The 15,431-nt window shown below is 35.8% G+C and overlaps 1 protein-coding gene across 2 annotated transcripts; it reads right to left on the bottom strand.

Annotated features, from left to right (window-relative positions):
- Window positions 1-1,700: 1,700 nt before the first annotated feature.
- Window positions 1,701-10,177, bottom strand: slc25a25a (solute carrier family 25 member 25a). Of its 2 annotated transcripts, none has more exons than XM_037778262.1 (10): window positions 9,924-10,177; window positions 7,727-7,856; window positions 7,546-7,630; window positions 7,342-7,453; window positions 5,480-5,638; window positions 4,524-4,676; window positions 4,328-4,435; window positions 4,065-4,232; window positions 3,590-3,740; window positions 1,701-3,259 (listed from the first exon to the last, which is right to left on the bottom strand). In XM_037778262.1, the coding sequence occupies exons 1-10, from the start codon at window positions 10,083-10,085 to the stop codon at window positions 3,075-3,077; spliced, it is 1,413 nt and encodes a 470-aa protein (XP_037634190.1). In that variant the 5' UTR covers window positions 10,086-10,177; the 3' UTR covers window positions 1,701-3,074. The 2 variants fall into 2 exon arrangements, with proteins under 2 accessions (XP_037634190.1, XP_037634191.1); XM_037778263.1 differs by having other exon boundaries at window positions 7,546-7,633; window positions 7,730-7,856.
- Window positions 10,178-15,431: the final 5,254 nt, after the last annotated feature.

The following is a 15,431-nucleotide window of genomic DNA, read 5'->3' as shown; positions in this document are numbered from 1 at the left end:
GACTCAATAGATAAATAAACAAATTGTAATACATTAATACATGACTCAATAAATAAATAAATACATTTGAATACACAAATACATGACTCAATACATAAATAAAAAAATAAAAAAATAAAAAAATAAAATTGGAATACATAAATACAAGACTCAATAAATAAATAAATAAATTGTAATTCATGAATACACTCAATAAATACATAAAGAAATAAATAGTAAAGAAAGAAATGTAGAAATAAAAGCCTATAATATAAAATAAATGTGCAGGTTAATTGGAAAATAAATACATTTGCACAGAAATAGAAAATGAAATCAATATTTATTTATTTGACAAATTACTACATAAACCAGCGGTGAAAGAAGTACTCTGATCTTTTACTTAAGTAAAAGTAGCAATACTACAACTCTGAAATTCGAATACATAAATAAATGACTCAATAAATAAATAAATAAATAAAATTCGAATGCATAAATAAATGACTCAATAAAAAATAAAAAAAATAAATTCTAATACATAAATACATGATGCAAAAAATAAATAATAAAAAAGAAATGTAGAAATAAAAGCCTATAGTATAAAATAGATGTGCAGGTTAATTTGAAAATAAATACATTTGCACAGAAATTCAATATTAAATAAGTAAAATATTTATTTATTTGACAAATTACTACATAAACTAGTGGTGGTAGAAGTACCACGATCTTTTACTTAAGTAAAAGTAGCAACACTACAACTCTGATACAAGTAAAAGTCCTGCATTCACAATTTTACTTCAGTAAAAGTACAAAAGTATTAGCATCAAAATATACTTAAAATACCAAAAGTCAAAGTACTCATTAGGCAGAATGACATAATTCAAAATAATATATATTATTGTAATATTATTGATGCATCCATGTTTTCATCACCATCATAATATATTTATTGTTTATATTTTGTAGAATTAATGTATTATCAAATAAAAAGTACAATATTTCCCTCTGAGATGAAGTAGAGTAAAAGTATAAAGTTGCATAAAATGGAATTACTTAAGTCAAGTACCTCATATTTGTACTTAAGTAAATGTACTTAATTACTTTAAACGACTGACGTCAACTAATGTTATACAACACTGTTTACTACTCAGCGTCTAATCCTATCCCGTTAATGCATCTGATGTTTTCCGTTTGGCATTAATTCTACATATAATCTCCTCAATGTAAACACGTAATAAATTCTCTAGGCCACAAAATAATTTGAATTTACTGAAATATTAAGTGACATATCTTTACTAAATTGTTTGTTGTGTCAGTAACACAACTAAACCACACCATTTAATAAGACATTTTAAGATTGCAAGAGGTATTACTGTCCAGAAAATTAATGTTTAACTTATTTTAAGAAAAGATTTTTTGTAGTTAATTTATATAACACATATTCCCATGTGATGCAGTAGTATTATTGTGAAACAACTTGAGGTGTAGTAGAAGCTTTATAAAGCCATTGTATAACACCTTAAATCCCTCTTTTCGCTGTATACATGTGAAGCCATTAGTCACCGTTAAAGGATCAGTTCACTAAAGTTATAAGTAAAAAGAACATTTTGTCCATCCATCCATCCATGCAGATGGTGACATCGTGATGATAATCTGCTGTGCACAGAGTTGGACAAATCACATAACTACTCATTTTGTATAAAAACGAAGACATCAGAGACTCATTATTACAAGAATTTGCATTTATTTGCATCAAAGTGGTCCATTAAAACAAGACTAAAACTCATTCTTTACAAAAGAATTACATCGTAATACCTGGATTGATACGACATTCGTTCGGAGGCCCCTCCAGCATTGATTAAAGTGCAAATATGTCGCTCATCTTTTCTCAAAGCCCTTGTTTGTTTTTTCCGAGTATAAATGTTGTGAAACGAAATCTGTGTGTGCTCCTCTGTGAATCAAACAATAACTTGCCCTTTAACCTGAGGTGAACATTAAGACATTTATACCTTTTATAAAGTGCAAAACATCTGCACACATTAACAGACATAATCTGAAACCGTTTGCACAAAACAAAGATATTTTTCAGTATATCAAACATCAGCCACAGAGACTTAACGAGTACAAACTCACAACAACATCATCAGACAACTACATTTAGTGTTTCATAGCCACATGTTAAGGCTGTTGCCTGATTTCCATTTCCCACCCTGAATAATACAATCACTGCATTTTATCAAATTGCACATTTGGCTCTTCAGACAGGAAAACATGCAGCATTGTACCTCCTCTCTCTACTACGATAAAAATAATAAATACAGGACGGGTGGAAATAAATACTCAGAAAATCCATTCATTCAGGACGGGGGTGACGAGAGATCAAACTCACATGTGCAAAATCCTCTCCTTTAGGAACAAAATCATTTCTTCCTTCTAGGCAGAACTGTTGAATAATAAAACTCCTTAAAGAGCTTATTAATGCTATATCTGCTATGTTACATAATAAAACTCCTCAATGAGCTTATCAATGCTATATCTGCTATGTTACATAATAAAACTCCTCAAAGAGCTTATCAATGCTATATCTGCCATGTACTGTAGATAGGAGTTGTGCTCAGTAGAGTTGCGTAACATGAATGCTGCCGGTGCGTCTTAAAACTGACCGACCGAAGCTTACAATGTCGCACCAACATGAAAAAAAAAATAAAGTTTGCTCAGGCACCAAAATGGCAGAAAGAGCAAAAAAAACATTTGGTCCCTGATTTACAAATCACATCCTCACGTGTCTCGTTTCAGCTCTCAACACAACTTCTTTTAAAAAATATAAATAGCAGCAGTCAAACTCCCGACAACCTGAGCTCACAGAGTCCATATCCTCCATTTCTAACATTCACTGTCCTGTCTCGTCTTTCGTCAGCTGACATTCACAGAATGAGATCAGTCCTCCACGAACCCCCAGAGGGGACTCAAAAGGTCCCTGGGATTCCCTTAGCATGGTGCCCTGGGAGAGCGGGGGTTGGGAGGAAGGGAGGGACGGACGGGGGAAGGGTCACTTGTCACATTCAAGCTTCGAAGCGACAATAAGAGGTTGGTGAATTTCAGCGTGATTTCACTCCCAGCTGTGTCTTCAGGTGCTCGTACACCACGTAGCTGATGCTGACGGCGGGGATGACTTTGAGGAAGTTGGGGGCCAGGCCCCTGTAGAGCCCCGTCGGGCCCTCGGACTGCAAGATCTGCCTGAAGAGACCGGACATCGTCACCTGCTGGCTGCCCTTCATTGCAGCTGTAGAGATCAGAAAAACAGGTTACATTTAGATGTGAGAAATATTACTATGATGAAATAAATGAGACAAGATTAGGAGCTTCCTTGTTTCTCTGGACTTAATCTAGAGTTTATCAATTGACAGATCAACTATTTTTTTCATTAAATCATGTCATCGCCTGTTGGTATGAACGTCCCTCCCTTAACACAGAAACATAAAAACAGGCGTGGTCCTTTAAGGAGCTTCTACTTCCTTTAACGCTCCATTTAATTTGTTTTTCCCGAGAAAACTGTAGTATTATTAAGGTTAAACTAAATATCTACGCAATATCTCAGGAGCAGAGGCCTCACCTTGTGCTTGCATGCGGGTGCGGACCAGAGCCAGAGGATAACTGGCGAGCTGACCGCAGGTGCTGGACACGGTGCCGCAGGCCAGCAGGACGACCACCCCGGGGTCGGAGCTGTTGGTGCCGTACTGCTGCAGGTAGTTGTTCTTCAGCGTCTGGGAAGAGGGAAAAGAACAAGATTAGAAAAAAGTGCAAACTATATATTTGTATATTTAGCTGCCATTTTTTTCAGTATGTAACTCAGTTGTTTAATATTTGCATTAACACTTAATCATTGTGCAAAGTAAAACTGTAAATGTGGTGAGTCTGCAGCTAATAAGATTAGAAGTTGTGTCACAATAAGAAAAAGGTTTTGTGTTGAGTTTATTAGCAGGCTGATAAAATACAAACTGATACGATTAAAGCTAAAGAAAAGTAAAAATAGACCCACAGAGGCTTTAAAGGATAACAGTGTGTGTCGTAGTCGTGTCACTGCTCACCTCGTACACTGCCAGGTCGATGCCTGCGTAGGGGATGATGCCCAACATGTTGGGGACGTAGCCTTTATAGAACGCTCTGAGTCCTTCTCTCCTGAAAATCTGCTTCGCACAGTCCGAGATGCCAGAGTACTGCCCGGTCGTCCTCAGTGCAAGACGGGTTTTCAGGACCTGGGGACAGAAAATGTCAGTTTCATGTAAGTCTTGAGAACTCCTATATAAAAAGGTTATTTTTTTGGAGTAGATGTAATTCAGCTGATAATCACCTCCATGGGGTAGATTGTGCTCTGGGCGATCACTCCGGCCAGAGAACCTGCAACAAATCGCTCCGCGATGCACAGAGTCTCCTTTTCTCTGCCGATTAATTGTTTAATCTGGAGAAACCAATTGAGAAAGAAATTAATACATGAAGCGCCATTAAAATTATACATTTGAGTCACAGCAAGAAGTCACTTGTCATACCTGCTCATACGCCATGAACTTGAGGGCTGTCTCGGGGGCGATTTTGATGATGTTCACACCGTTGCCGCGCCACAGCGACCTCGTACCGCCCTCTTTGATCATCTGCATCATCCCGGTCATGATGCACATGTTGTTGGTTCGGGATCCATAAACCTGGAGAAGGAAGAAGTCGTCTATTAGATAAAACAATCATCATACTATTTGCAGATCTGACTTTATTTTACTGGCTGGGGAAATGTTGAAGATGGTAGTCGAGTGTTGTTTATGAACCAGGCGTGGTGACATGGAAAAACTAGGCACACTATGATTGTTTAATTAATCGTTTGGAAATTAACCAAAGTACATAATCCCTAATCAATTAGGGTTCAAAGTCAACAAGATTGTTTCAGAGTCTACTCTCCGTGTAACCGTTGACACACATCGGTGCCATTGACACAGATCCTGTTTATCTGCGCAGATTGACCTTCATCCCATTCATGACGCTGAAGCTTACGCGGCCGAGGGTGTGATGATGCGTACGTGCAGTCATTGGTTAGCACAGTGGCCTGGCGGTGCCAGTGAATCAGCGCCTGGACTCTGCCCCCCCCCCTCGACTGTCACATACCATCTATTAAACATTAACTTGTTTACGGCCCTTAGGCAACTCCGTATTGAGCCATTTATTTCTAGTTTATTCCTGATTGTTCCACCTGCAGTTTAGCTTAATCATGACCTCAAGGAGAACCGTCACATTTTCTGATTCAAAATTTTTTGTGCTTAAATCTCTTGATTCAACTTAAGAATTGGGTCAGTTTTAGCATGATTTACTGTCCAGCAAGACGGCTGACAACTGGGTCAAATCTCCAACAAGCTGATAATTATCTACTGTAAGTAAAGAGTTTCCACATCTTCCTCCACACCCTGTCCAGTTCACAAACTCACACCACACTTTCCACCTGTGATTTTTGTCGTCTTACCTGCATCATGACTTTGAGTCGATCCAGGGGAGCGGTGCAGGTCCTTGAAACGGCTCCGGCTGCTCCACCTGCGACCAGGTGCCTCCACCACATCCCCGTCTGCTTCTCCTCTACGGTGAAGTCATCGGGCACCATCAGGTTCTCACCCACATCGAATATCTGCCAAGAAGAGAGACATGAATTATTATTTAGTATAGAGTAGATCTTGAAAAATGCGTCAAAAGAAAGTTGAAAGAACATTTGTAGCCGCCCTGTCCAAAGATAACAGACTAGAAGAGGTCCATGTCATGTGGACAACTAAGATGTTTTAGTAGAACTTATATTTCTTGTTTTTACCAGCTGCCATTTTGAGCTCTTATTCTTAACCCAAACATCCAGTAAAGATCTTCACAGTTGGCTCTGAAAACTGCAGCTCTACGTGCGTAACTGTTCTGAACATTTTTCTTGTTGGCAGCATATCACCAGACGCCCTTTACCCCAGTAATAGTAAAACCCCGTGACGGTCATTGAACACTGGGTTTGCTTTCACAGACACCGCAGGTGGAGGTCAAGACTGAACTGATTTCAGCGGGTAATCGTGGACATGCTGTACTGCTTTGAAATCTGAGTCATGATGTTAATGAGGCGCCACAGGCAAAAGGACAAAGTACCACAAGGACACAAAATGATCTAGATCAGAATGTAGACGTGGATCCGTCTAAACCTGCAGCTTTGGATCCTTTAACAGAGGTCTCAAATAAATAAACTTCACAGGTGGAAAATCTTAATTAATTACCACAAAAAGGGCAACATAAGTTTGTCTCACTGAGTTGAATGACAATCTTCTTTCTAAATTATATTTTCCAGTTTGCTTAAAATCTCATTCAGTGAATTTTATTTTTGATTCTTCACCGTAACATAATTTCATTGAGCCTATTTTTGGCCCTGCTCTAATCAGAGGGCATCAACAGCCCCTTCATCGTAAATAGCTGGAGGTACAGTGTCACTCGGGGACTCAGGGAATGTAAATGTGTAAATTTAAGTTAACTAGTTCCATCTTTCTACTGTTTTTATTCTCAACTACAACGAGTGAAGACTGCAAAATTCTGATTCTGATCATTCTGACAAACTGGGTCTGCTGTGAGGATTGAACCTGTGGTCACATTAAACATCTGATTTTGTGCAAACTGAAATGACCCTAGCAGCTTGTGTTTCCTCAGTAATTTGGCTGCGTTCTGCTTGGCCTCACAGGAGGGGCAACTCCAGCTCTATTCTTAGCCCGGTCAGTGTCTCTCCTCTGTGCAAACTCGAGGCTGCTGGACTCATTAGACAGAACGAGCAGCCTTGAAATGAACACCCAAGATCACACGGTCCTCCTGCAGGAGCGGTGCTATATTACTTCAGTCTCCTCCTGCTCCTGACTGACCGCTGCCCTCTTTTACATAACGGCTAGACAAATCCTTCCAACATAATCCTCCCGGAATGGGACCAATTCCTGCCATAGCTTAATAGGGGCTTAATTGCTGACGCACAACTTGTGCTGATAGATCCTTTCAGGGAATTTGCTCTTTGATCGACCTGTTTTTTCCCAGACAGGAGGAAGGTGTCACACCCTCTGTACTTTGATTAGTTCTATCTTGAGTGATACCATTATCAGATACCGTTATCAGATCTAAGACTGGGTCAAAATAGGATTACTGAAAATGTATGCAACTCTAACATATCATTTTCTAGTGATTAAATTTGTCAAATGAAATCAAACTAATGACTCAAATCTTCCTTGTTTGGCTTCTGGTCATGAAAGAGCACCATTGTTACAGCTCAGCTGTCTCTACATCGGTTCCCTTTTTGGGCAGAAGTTGTGGTTTCAGTGCTGAACTAACCGTGGAGTGCTTCCAGTAGAGGATGATCTCTGGGATGTTGTCGGTCTTCTCCACCTTGGGGTATTTGCTCCAGTCTTTACTGCTGATAGTTATCATTCCATTCTTATCCATGCTTTAAAAGAAGAGACACACAAAAGTAAGATATTGAACCCCTTGATCAAACAATCCCAAGATTGCAGTGGATGAAATGGTAAATTAAATTACCTCTGAAGGGCTTTCTCCGCATGCTGCGGGGAAATATGCACACCAAGGTCCTGAAGAGACTGCATGAACTCCTGAGGATCGACGTGGCCTTAAAAGGAAAACAAAGACAATTTGTAAGAATCTCACACTGTCAAGTGAAAAATTAAACCAAGCGAGCGTTGCCACACCATCTCAAGCCACATACCTGCATTCTTCCTGTTGAGGCTTTTCACCACCAGCTTCAGGTCTTTCTCGTAATCTTGCAGATAGTGAACAAACTCTTGAAAGTCCAGCTGTGCGTCTGAGTTATTTTCTTCCCTTTTTAAAGTTTTCTGAAAGGAAAAAAATATATACAGGCTATGAGACATGGTACTCCGTTATAAGTCAAATAATGAAGGTTGCTAGGGGACTAAGATATCAATTTAATTGACACAAAGATGCAAACTAAGTGTGGTGGTTCAGTTTTCACATAGTTCTACTGGGAAAAACCACAACAGCAGGTGACATCCTGCAGTGGCATGCAGAAAAGTCATCTGTGCTGACAGTTTAATTACATTAATGTGTCGGCACGACTCATGATTTAACTGTCATTAATGGAACAGGTACAGCAAGTCCTGAACTGTACAGCAAGTTCTGAAATGTACTCTACGTCTGAATGCCAATCTTTAAAGGTGTCCAGGCTTGTGTTTCATGACCCCGTCGGACAGCATTATGACCCATTTGCTAAGCCGAAACGCTCTTGGCGTTCTTGAATGACCGGGATGACGTCCATTCATCCAGGACCGCGGACGGGAGGGGGTAATTGGGTTGCATCAACCTGGTCTATCTTTGACCTCCAACTGCAGGACAACACGCCAACTGTTTTAATCCAGTCTAAGCTCAAACCTCCTGAGCTAAAACAAGATGAGGACACCCGTCAGTCGTCAGGCTAGCTGGCCAGTGCTGATACCTGACCCCGCTGCCCACAGTGCAGGCATATGACTGTCACACTGTAAGGATACTCTGCACACCATTCTGCTCTCCCCTGCAGCTCACATTGAAAACTACCTGCATAAATGTGACTTATGGCCCAGTCAACTTCAAAATGTTACTGCTTTGCTATTCCTGTGCTGAGGGACAGTGTTTGTGTTCTTGTACTGCCCTTTTCATGTGTAGGCAGCTGACTTTACTGGCGTAAGATGATAACTGAAGTTGCCAAACCAAAATAAATAATGTTTACTGAATATTCCTGCATCATGAACAGAAATGTGAACCTCAGCTGACTGAGTGCCAGAACTGAAATTTCTAACAGGTCAGTGACCAATTGCTTGCAGATGGAGCATGAATCACAATCCAGTGCAACATTTCTGCACAAAAATCAAGGCTCAAATTACCAGTTTTCAGAAATGTGCATGTTACAGCCGAACAAGAAACAGTCTAAAGGAGATATTGAACAGGTATAACTACTTAAAATACAGAAATACCACCACTCCTTCCACAATATCTCACTGGATCAAAGATATTATGCAATATCTCAACATTTCCCCTTAGGCAAGTATACATAAAAAAAAAAATGTACTGACTCCTATTCAGTGGTGCAGGTCTGGTGGGAACATGAGATTAGAGGAGGCCACACATGCATAATTTTTGCATTTTGCAAATATACAGTCTAGCAGTGCAATGACTGAACGTTGAACAACTTTGAAAATTGCAAAGTGGAAAAATATATTGCACAGTGAGAATGAAATTCCACCTTACAATATTACAGTCAGTATATAGTGTAGTTATAACATAAATATTAAATAGGACTAGTTTGTGCATTTGTGCTATTTTACAATTTCAGTTTAAAAAAATATTAAAAAGTACTAATTTGTGTAATTTTAGAATTTCAGTTTAAAAAAATATGAAATAGTACTAATTTGTGCATTTGTGCTATTTTACAATTTCAGTAAAAAAAGAAGAAGAAATGTATCAATATTAAATAATAAATATAATGCTCATGGCAGCAGACTACTGACTTCAACTACTTTTCCAAATTCACTAGCATAGCATAGCATAGCATACATTCCTCTTTAGGGTGGAATTCCTCTGAATGAATGAGAGCCCGCCCTGGTTAAAGTTTAGTTTTTAATATTAATAGCAATTACATTAGATAGGCGACAATTAACTACCTTTAAAAATAAACTATAGTTAACATTGTATAATAGTTATATAGCAAAGTTTTCCACCCTAAAACTGTATATTCTCTCAGAGAGACTTTTTCCTGGAAGCCGGTGGTCTGCGGCCTAGTCGAGCTACTCTAAAGAAAGGACTTTAGTGACGGGTTAAAGTAATGAGATTTAAAGAGGTAGATAACTGTAGATGTTAAACAGACTTGTGTGTTGAGATATAAAGCGTTAAAGTGTGTTTTAATCGCTCACCTGTCTCCATCTCTGGTAGGTTTCTGCCTCCTGTGAAGGCAGCAGAACACTCAGCTGGTTGAACAGAGACTTTAACTCCGACGGGAGGCCGTTAGACTCAAAGTACTCCACTTCTACCGGGTCACAGTTAGACACCGGGACGTAAAGGCACAAACCGAGCATAGTTGGTTCCGGTAAAGTTAAAAGAAACTACAATAAATAGATAAATAGACCGCGGTGTCTCTCCGCCACGTGGATGAGACTGAAATGCCGGTTAGAGGGAAAAACGCCGGTTATATATGTCCTGAAGGTCACGCCCCCTTCCCGGAATAGCTCCACCTCATTTGCTGTCCACACCGTCGACGTGACGTCATTTTACTACTGACCAATCGCTGAGGTCGCCCATTGATGGGGCTTGGTTCCTCCTTCTTCTTCTTGCGTAGTGAATGAATGGAGAATGGCCAGCCAATCATGTCACTCCTTTCATCCAGATTGGAAGAATTGACCAATCCCGTGCTTTCTTTCATTCAAACTGAGGCAAAAGAGCACATGAGGGCTGCTGCTTGGCGGTACAAGCAGAGCCATGATCTCTGATAAATAAAATTAAAATTAAAATTGAAAAAAAATTAAAATTAAAAAATAAATACAAATTAAAAAAAAATATTAAAATGTAAATTTAAATTTTAAAAAAAATTAAAATAAAAAAAAAAAAAAATACAATTAAAATAATAAAAAAAATATTAAAATTAAAAAATAAAAATAAATAAATAAAAAAAATTTAAAAAAAACATTTAAAATAAAAATTAAAATAAAAAATATAAACTAAAATTAAAATTAAAAAAAAATAAATTAAAAAAATTAAAAATTAAAATTAAAAAATTAAACAAAATTAAAAGAAATGTTTTAAATAAAAATAAATAAATAAATACAATTAAAATTAAAATTAAAAAAAAAAAATCGTATACTTTATACTCTATTAAGCAATTTCAACTTTATTACTATCCCAAAGGAAATTTTCTTTGCAGCCAGGTATTAAACCCAAGATAACCAACATTAATCAGGAATACTTTATGTGAGTTTCAGTTCAGTCTTCATCATCACAGACACACCAAAACAACTTACTCTTCAATAAAATGTGAAATTGATAAACAAGTTTTGATTTTGAACTCCATTTTTTCCCTCATTTTATTTCTAAAAGTTTAGTCTCACTTAAACACCTTTTGCATGTCATGTTTTATCTTATAACTCTTTTTCAATGACTCTGCAACACACTTTATCAGTCTTGTACTATGTTTTGTTTCCTTGTATGTTATCTCAGACACTTTTACATAATATTATCTGGCCCCTGACTGTGCAGTAGCTGGACCTGAGCCTGTTCTCACTATAAAAACCTCCCTGAGACGACAGGCTGGAGGGATGAACGGCTGTAGAAGTAAACTGGGTCGAGGAGGAGTGCCAAAAGCCAAAAACGGTGCGTCAAGAGCTGATGACTGAAGCCCAGAGTCCGTCAGCTGATCCTGTCTGCGTCACCTCTGCATCAGTCAGAGCAAAGTTCTGTGACTTCTTGTTATTGATGGAGATTCATTCGACTTATTTGTGTACTTTTGTTCTGCTGTTTTCTTTGTTTTCTCTCATTCCAATGAAGAGAAATCTTCACGCTGCAGCATTAAATGACGTTTCAGACAATATTGTACTTTGGCCCTTTTCTGTCTCAACATGACAATCCTGTTTTCCCAGTTTGGTGTTGAAGAACTCGACTGGCCTGCACAAAGCACCGACCTCAACTCCATCCAAACACACAGAGCTGTTTTCATTCTTTTGGACTTTTCTGTAATCTTTGCCTTTAAAAATGTGGATAGTTTGACCTCTTTCAATGTTATTTAAATTATATATGTGTAAACAAACAAACAAACAAATACTGCACTTAACTGCAACTTTGAGTTGGTATTTCCATTTCATGCTACTTTATAAATATTATACTACAGTAAATTTCAGAGGGAAATATTGTGCTTTTCACTCCACGGCATTTATATGACACCTACACTTACTTTTTTACAAAAACAAAAACATATGATATTTATTGCAGTACTTCTAATCTACCCAGAAGTACACAAAGTATTCAAAATTGGCCCCACGTTGACAAACTACATCATTAAAATGCTCTTCATTAAAAAAGAATAATATAATATTCTTTTATAATTTTAATTTAATTTTTTTTTTTTTTTTTTAATTTTATCATATTTGAATTTCTTAATTATTATTGTAATTTTAATTTTAATTTTTGTTAATTTATTTTTTAATTTTAATTTTAATTAATTATAATTTTTTTTTTATTCATTTTCTTTATATATTTTTAATTTTCTTCTTTTTTATGTATTTTTTTTAATTTTAATTTTAATTTTTTTTAATTTATTTAATTTTTTAATTTTAATTTTAATTTTAATTTATCAGAGATCATGGCTCTGCTTGTACCGCCAAGCAGCAGCCCTCATGTCCGCTTCTGCCTAAGTTTGAATGAAATAAAGCACGATTCTTCCAATCTGGATAAAAGGAGTGACATGATTGGTTGGCAATTCTCCATTCATTATTATTATTTTTTTTTATTTTTTATTATATTATATATATATTTTTGTAATTTTAATTTTAATTTTTTTTATTTATTTTTTTAACTTTATTTTTTAATTTTTATTATTTTTTAATTTTAATTGAATTCATTTTTTTTCATTTTTTTATTATTTATTTTTAAATTTAAATTTAAATTAATTTTTTATTATTTTTTTATTATTTAAAAAAAATAATAATTTAAATTTAATTTTTTTTTTTTTTAATTTTAATTTTAAATTTAAATTTAAATTTTTAAATTTTTAAATTTTAATATTTAAATTTTTAAATTTTAAAATTGTAATTTTAGTTTTAATTTGAATTTTAATAAAGACATAATAAGTACTTTTTCTTTTGATACTTTAAGTTCATTTTGCTGATAATACTGCTGTACTTATATTTAAGTAACATTTTTACGTGTAGTGGAGTATTTTTAGACCATTGTCTTCCTATTTTTACTTACTTTAGTACTTCTTCTACCACTAAATATTTGCCTCTTAAGTATTGTGGATTAGAATTATAAAGTAGCTGAAAAAGAGAATACCTAAGAAAAGTCCTGCTGCCTTAAATTTTAACTTGCATTTACTGTATTTCGTGGTCTCGTTCGTATTTAACTGCATTTTTAAAGATCTATACTATAGGAATGTTTAAAGTGATTCCAGCAGCCTGCAGACGCAGCAGTTCATTAACAGAGCAGCTAAAGTCCAGAGTGAATGAAAACATGTTGGTGAAGCTGCTGTTGTTGAATCATCTGCGTCACTCAGCTGAAGGTAAACGATAACCGCTGCGACAGAGAAACATCCATCTGCAGCACTTTAACCTGCAGGCTCAGACAAACAGTCCATATATGAGGCGATTATCCAGGTGAGAGGTGAGCAGGCTCATCAATAACGTCACAGTGGTACGACACAATGATCTGTTGTTGTCCTCCTCAGGAAAAAGGTGCAGCTTCACAGCTGGATTATGGTGTTTTTATGTTTGTTGATGGGCTGTTGTTGTTGTCTTATCACCAAAGGTTCACTTTGTCTTTGAATCACAACATTTACAACCTCAGTCAAAAGAAAGAGGAAGCATGTTGTCCTTTATAAACTATACAGAAGCCTGTCAACCAATCAAGAAATTAAAAACAGGGACATACAGGGGATCAATAGACATGGACGGATTACTGAACGGACCTACTGGGCTCAGGCCTCGGGGCCCAACAGGTTAGAGGGGCCCCGGGGTTTGAGCCTCTGTTTGAAGGTATACTGCTATCATTTCTTGTTGGGGAAGTCACTAAGAGACACACAATGACCACAAAGACACGCAAATAATCTACAAAGAGTCCCAAAACAATTAAAAAGAGAAGCAAAACTATCACAGAGATGCAAAATGACCAAAACAAGACACAAAACGTCCCAAAAGGGACACGAAAAACACAAAGAGAGACAGAATACGACCACAAAGAGATGCAAAACAACAATAAAGAGCTGCAACACAACCAAAGAAACACAAAAAAACCCCAAAAGAGACAGAATGCAACCACAACGAGATACAAAACGACTACAAAGAGAAGCAAAACTACAGGATACAAAACATCCAAAAACAGACACAAAACCCCCCCCCAAACAGACAGAATATGACCACAAAGAGATTCAAAACAACCAAAAAGAGACGCAAAACGACCAAAATTAGACACAGGACATCCAAAAAGAGACACAAAAAAACCCAAACGAGACAGAATATGACCAAAAAGAAAAGCAAAACTACCAAAGAGACACAAAATGACCAAAGCGAGGCACAAAATGTCCAAAAAGAGAAACAAAACAACCAAAAAGAGACAGAATACAACCACAACGAGAAGCATAATGACTATGAAGGTATGCAAAACAACAAAAAAGAGACACAAAAGGACCAAAAAGACACAGAATATGACTACAAAGAGACACAAAACGACTACAAAGAGAAGCAAAACTACCACAGACGCAAAATTATCAAAACGAGGCACAAAATGTCCAAAAAGAGAAACAAAAATCTTTGAATCCTGTAACACAACACATTACATCGCTATTTGCAAGGTGCTGTATTGAAGTTAATATAGAAGTTTTAAATAAATAGATCTATTCTTCATTTCCTTCAGTACTCTGCTGCTCTCTGCTGGCTCAACTTGAGCCTGAAATTCACTTAAAACTTAATCTACTACTTAAATACTTTATTTCTCCTTAAAATAAACATTTATTCATCGGACATCATACAAATATATGCATATAAATATTACAAAGATAATACCACAAAAATATTTTGTTGTGATATAATGGATGAAACACCTGAATCTATGAATAATAGAGATAAAAAATAAATAAAACAAATAATATTAATATTAATTTCACTTTATTAAAGACGTCATTATTTTCAGATTATTATTGTTTTTTTGGTTGTTTATTTTACTTTGAGTCATTGGTGATTCAAAGCTTTAATAAAAATAGCGCTACAATATTAAACTACCTATTTACATTGATTTATTGAAAATATGTAGGAATAAAGTTTAGTAAATAGTAAATATAAATAGTAAACTATTACCTCAACTCAACTTTATTCATTCATATAGCACCTTTCATACAAACATGCAGCCCAAAGTGCTTCACATAGAAATGTAAAAATGTAGAAAAATAAAATAAAACAATAAAATGTAAAAAATAAAAAAATTATCAAAAAATAAAAAGCAATAAATAAAGTCAATAGAATAATAAATAAAGTCAATGGAATAATAAATAAATAAATAAATAAATAAATAAATAAATAAATAAATAAATAAATAAATAAATAAATAAAACTATAGGGATAAAAAATAATAAAAAAACAGAGAGCTTGCCATTCTAAATTAGGAACAAAGAGCATGTGTATAACTCCTGTTATGATTTAACGCTATATATAAATAAATTGAATTTA

The sequence above is a fragment of the Sebastes umbrosus genome, chromosome 8, assembly GCF_015220745.1.
Source record: "Sebastes umbrosus isolate fSebUmb1 chromosome 8, fSebUmb1.pri, whole genome shotgun sequence".
Lineage (NCBI taxonomy): Eukaryota > Metazoa > Chordata > Actinopteri > Perciformes > Sebastidae > Sebastes > Sebastes umbrosus.
Note: the sequence above shows the minus strand (reverse complement) of the source record. Positions and strands in the feature narration are given on the sequence as shown.

Coding starts and splice junctions, on each gene's coding strand:
- slc25a25a (XM_037778262.1), bottom strand. CDS start 10,085: ATGCTCGGTTTGTGCCTTTACGTCCCGGTGTCTAACTGTGACCCGGTA. Junction 7,454..7,545: donor GCGGAGAAAGCCCTTCAGAG/GTAATTTAATTT, acceptor CTTCTTTTAAAG/CATGGATAAGAATGGAATGA. Junction 3,741..4,064: donor TCGACCTGGCAGTGTACGAG/GTGAGCAGTGAC, acceptor CCCTCTTCCCAG/ACGCTGAAGAACAACTACCT.